At 32.6% G+C, this 5,099-nt stretch overlaps 1 protein-coding gene across 1 annotated transcript; it reads right to left on the bottom strand.

The window, feature by feature from the left end:
- Positions 1-698: 698 nt before the first annotated feature.
- LOC136409993 (piggyBac transposable element-derived protein 4-like) lies at positions 699-2,317 on the bottom strand. The gene is made up of 2 exons (XM_066391881.1): positions 1,852-2,317; positions 699-1,817 (listed from the first exon to the last, which is right to left on the bottom strand). The coding sequence occupies exons 1-2, from the start codon at positions 2,280-2,282 to the stop codon at positions 1,307-1,309; spliced, it is 942 nt and encodes a 313-aa protein (XP_066247978.1). The 5' UTR covers positions 2,283-2,317; the 3' UTR covers positions 699-1,306.
- Between the last annotated feature and the right edge of the window lie 2,782 nt (positions 2,318-5,099).

Here is a 5,099-nt window from a genome sequence, read left to right as displayed (position 1 = left end):
GCCTAAGAAAATTGACTCTAAGCAGAATCAGCGAGGAATAACAAAAAAAAAATAAATCACGCCAAATAGCGATTAGATATAAGCTTAATAAATAAAGACTCAAATATTCTTCTAATCTAATTCAAATTTAACATTAACCCTTCGCAGGGAACGTGTCAAAAACTGGAACGTCCGGGAACATCTGTCTGTGAGACCGAAAATGTTTAATGTGTTAATTGACTACTTAAACTTTCTAAATCATCAAGTTTTTTTAGTGGAGATATATGTATATGGAATATATTATAACCATTGAACGCATACAAAAGAATAATTTTCTATACTTTCATATAACTATAACAGCGAAAATGAAAGTATTTATTTTTTAAAACAAATTATTTATTAATATAACAAAAACTAGTTTTTTATTATAAAATCAAAAAAATAAACTAAACATAACTCTTTATAACAAACTAAATCACTTGTTTTTCACACTCTTAATTAGATTTGGTTCACCACAAACTGAATTTAATCGTTTCATCTTAAGTAGAAATGCAGTCTGAACACATTCCTTTTAGATGTTCTAAACATACAAATCTTTTGCATCCTTCACATCTAAATCTGCATTTTCGGCTCTTTTTAGAATCATATTAATAGCACCTTCCATGAGATGGTCCCGATTCTGGTTCTGATTCATTTGCAACTTTTTGTCCAGTTATTTCATGAAGACGGAGACATACCGCACGCGGAAGTTGCATAATGCGTGCTCGTCTTTGAAGATGGTCTTGTAGGAGTTCTTGACCCAGCATTTGTAAAAAAAATCGACGTCGAATATTGCTGTTATTGTTACATTTATAAATAATGAAGGAATTTATGCCTGCCACATTCAAAAGTTGATCAAATATTACCATCAGCTATCTATGTGTCGGTCGTGCACAATTGTACGATGCGGACATTTGATCGATCACATCTACTCCTCCCTTTGTTTTGTTATAATCCATGATAATGATTGGTTTTCCTGTTTGTGGGTCGATCTCATCATCAAAATGCATTGTAGAAAGTAAGATGACGTTCTTCCTCTTTCGTGGTATATAAGACACCATTGTACATTTATCATCAAATACAAACACAGAGGTAAATTTTGGTCTCCGCAATGATATAAACTCTTTTGGAATTTGAGGTTTTTCTTGCGCATTGTTCCAATCATCGTCAACTTGTAATCTACCAAAAGTTCATTAGCTAATTCAACGGTGGTAAAAAATTGTCCATTGTCACATTTCTGTTTGATCCTCGAATTGGTTGCACCAAACGGCAAATTAGCACTCGATTCCTATTGTCGATATAAAAAGGTCCTTGTGGCTGTGTATGTACCTACGTACACTTCTAATTTCACTGTGTAATAAAATGTTGCATCAACTAAAGCATATATTTTTATCCCGTAGCGGTTTTGTTTGCTAGGAATATAGACCCTAAAAGGGCAACGTCCACGAAAACTTGCTAAAATTGCATCTACGGCGGTATATGCTGACAAATTAAAATGTTTAGGTAAGGTGTCCGTAAATTCTTCAAAGATTTCTCTGATAGCGGTCATTTTGACAATTTTTTTTCGCTCATCTCTAGTCGACTTATCATCAAAACGTAAATGACAGAGTAAAAACGAAAATCTTTTTGCAGACATTGTGAGCCTAAAAATTTCCATAGACATACCATATTTTCTAAATAGATTTTCATAATTTTGAAGAGAAAATTTGTAGACTTCCGAAATGTACAGTAATACAACCAAAGCTTTTATTTCCACGAGGTCAGTAATCTTATTGTATCTGTCCTTTTTAGTATCATCACTTTTTCACCTTTTTGACTTTTCCGATGTGTCACCCTTTTGACGAAATTAATTTATTGGTATAATTTACAATTTTCTCCAAAATACTGTCGGTGAAAAAGTTTCTCAAAATGGAGGAGGCTTTCATTTCTTTCTGTATGAATCCCTTTGATCCTGGCCGCTGGTAAACGATATTGCATGCCCTTGTTTTTATGTTCGTTTTCTTTATGATATGTTTTTTCCAGCGGGTTCTATCTTTGGCAACAAAACAAGCAATTCGCCGCTTTCTTAGGACATATTTGTTACAAATATCAGATTCTTCCGAATCACTATTACTACATAAACTCTGTTCCGAAACACTGCCTTCTTGTTCTTCCACACAATCTTCGGTAAAACTTTCGCCATCATCATCTGGTTCTATTTCGGACCCACTGGAAACCGTTTCAAATAATCGTAGATGTCTAGCTTGTTCCTCCTCGTAACACATTTTATATGATAAGATATTTGTATTTCTAAAATAACGTAGTTGTAAGAAAAAACCCAACACCACCTATGGCATCTATCGGTCTAAATCATTGCATGTTGGGAAGAAATCCAACACCATTTATAGCATAGATAAATCAATGAGCCTAATTTATTGCTTAGACAAAATAAAGTAATTAATTTTTTTTATGATGACATGGTGCGAAAAAAAAGCACCGATCAGCTGGCAGTCTCTTCAAAAACGCACAACACAGAGTACTCGCTCATTTTTTTCCTTTTTGGATCCTACAGTCCTAGTATGGTACCACTTACTCGCTTATTTATCACCAATATCTGACTGTTCCTCTAAATTTTCGAAAGATATAAATTTCGAAGAGTTTCGGTACTCGGTGATCACTTGATGTTTTCTCTCAACAGTATAGAACCGTTTTAGAAGTGTGGTTCAACCATGCAGTGTTGTTTTTCATTTTTGTTTCAATAAACTTAGAATGTGACCTTGCATCGGGTGTTTTTTTTTGTATTAGTTCAGGGCCGTATAAGCTGTGGTCCTTCGACAAATATATGTAAGGTGCAAAGACAATATAGTTCACCTTTGGCACTGCCAATCAACTATGCCCCCCTTGTGATTCGGGTGAGACGCCGAGCTATATCATCTCTTTACCCAATCAGTAGTTCCGGTTCAAAAAGTAAAAAAGTATTTGCACCACATTACTTTACAATAACTCACACCATTGGCAACGTCCGTCTCTCAGACCGATAATTTATGATAACTTAAAAAAAAGACACTTCGTCTATATAGAATTATACTGTCGTATGTACATTTAACCTGTATCAGAAACAATGAGGTCCAAATATTTAACTGTACTTATTTACTACAAAACTTATTCTTGTTACAAAAAAAGGGTTAAATAAAATCAATGAATAAGGAATTTGCAAATTTAATATATTTATTGGAACATAATTTTAATAAAAGATGAATAACAAATGACTCCTAAATCACATACGACTTTATAACTGCAAAGTGAGAGTAAAAATTTACTTAACACACACGACACATACGACTTTGTTACATCAATTAAGTTTAAGGGTCTACAATTTTAAGATGTTTGAGAAATATTCTTTATCCAACTTGAGCATCCATTTGAGCATGGATTTAATGGCTGCTATTTTGCTTTTATTTAATGGGTTGGATTTTACTGCCATTTTAGGAATTTTTATCTTTATTTTAATCATTGTTATACCTAGCTCTCATAATTAAGTATGTACAGGGTGTCCTAGGGAAAAGTGTCCACCCTGAATATCTTCCTTGTTGTTCGTTAAAAAAAAAACGCTAAAACACGTCAACTTTGATAGGGAGGGGGACATCATTTGGTGAAAAAGTCGTTTTCGAAATGTCATCCCTTATTAGATTTATGTATCCCGCCAATCTAGATCCAAAAAGGAATAAATAATATTAGGTATCAATTAACCCAGCAAGGACGAAGTTTTTGATTAATCAAAATAATGAAATTTTTGGGGCATCAAATGGTGGCATTATGAATACGTTACAACTAAATAAGTGAATAAATATTTTAAATTCAATATTTTCTTAATAATTGCCTGTTGCCATATCGTCCATATAGAATTATACTGTCGTATGTACATTTAACCTGTATCAGAAACAATGAGGTCCAAATATTTAACTGTACTATTACGATTATTATTATTATTTAATGACTACGTAATTCCAAATTTTTTACATTAACAAAGAAAAAACTTATTACATACGATATTTTTTATGAAGCTTTAGTGTTAGACTCTTCAAGAAAAAAAGAAATATCAGTTTTCAAGATTTTGACACTTACGACAGTATAATTCTATATAGACGATATGGCAACGCTAGTATTTAGTGGCAACGTCGAAAATTGAAACCAGGATATGAGAAAACTAAACAGATTTTTTTATGCATCAATATATAATAGTGTAATAAACATATCCTGTATAAAATCATTATATATTTATGTGAAAAACTAAATTACAGTTTTTACAAAGTCCAACATCATATTTTACGCATTTCGTACGCATTATGGAGCTACAGTTTTCACCGGCACACCGAATTTTTTTGTTCTAACCGACAGGTACTAATAAGTGACCTTGGCCATCGAATCTGACATTATCAGACACTCTACAAAATGATCTGCTGGAAGCAGAATTTCCTGGCCTACCCCGTCAGGTGGTTTTCACCACTAAATATTTCTCAGAAATCGAACCTATGACATCTAGGTCGATTTTGCTCCAGCTAATCGGAAAATAGGTTTTCTCTGCTAAAAGGGACCAATTCCAACCACACTGTCCTGTGTATAAAATTGGCATTGAGTGAACGTAAGTTACACATGTATTTTCTGGGAGTAACATTATGCTCCTCCTAGTAGTTACATGTTAACTGCTAAAGTTTTACTTGAACTGTATGGTTCCACTCAACTATTTTCAAATCATTTTTCAATTCATTCAAATCATCATATTAATACAGTTGCTAGATTAATTATTCGTCCACTTAAGTTATTTTCAAAAAATCAATCATAATAAAGAAAAAAGCCACGTCTAATGTAAAATAAATCTATTCTCCATTAAATTATTAAGTTTTTGTCAAATTAGGAGAAAATCAAAATATTTATCAACATTTCTTGGGGCATGTTAATAATACTTTCAAATTTATAATGCAGTGTGAAATTATTTGTTCACTTGGTTTCCCCAACAAAATATTTGCTATTTCTTTATTTATTTTTTGTAAATTCCCTCCAGATAAATTGAACGAAGTATTTGTGATATCTGAGTAGTATTC

This window comes from Euwallacea similis, chromosome 7 (genome assembly GCF_039881205.1).
Source record: "Euwallacea similis isolate ESF13 chromosome 7, ESF131.1, whole genome shotgun sequence".
Lineage (NCBI taxonomy): Eukaryota > Metazoa > Arthropoda > Insecta > Coleoptera > Curculionidae > Euwallacea > Euwallacea similis.
Note: the sequence above shows the minus strand (reverse complement) of the source record. Positions and strands in the feature narration are given on the sequence as shown.

Bases quoted from the DNA above. Each gene is read 5' to 3' on its own strand.
- LOC136409993 (XM_066391881.1), bottom strand. From the start codon at position 2,282: ATGTGTTACGAGGAGGAACAAGCTAGACATCTACGATTATTTGAAACG. The intron at 1,818-1,851 runs GTGACACATCGG...AAGGTGAAAAAG, and splicing joins AAATTAATTTCGTCAAAAGG to TGATGATACTAAAAAGGACA.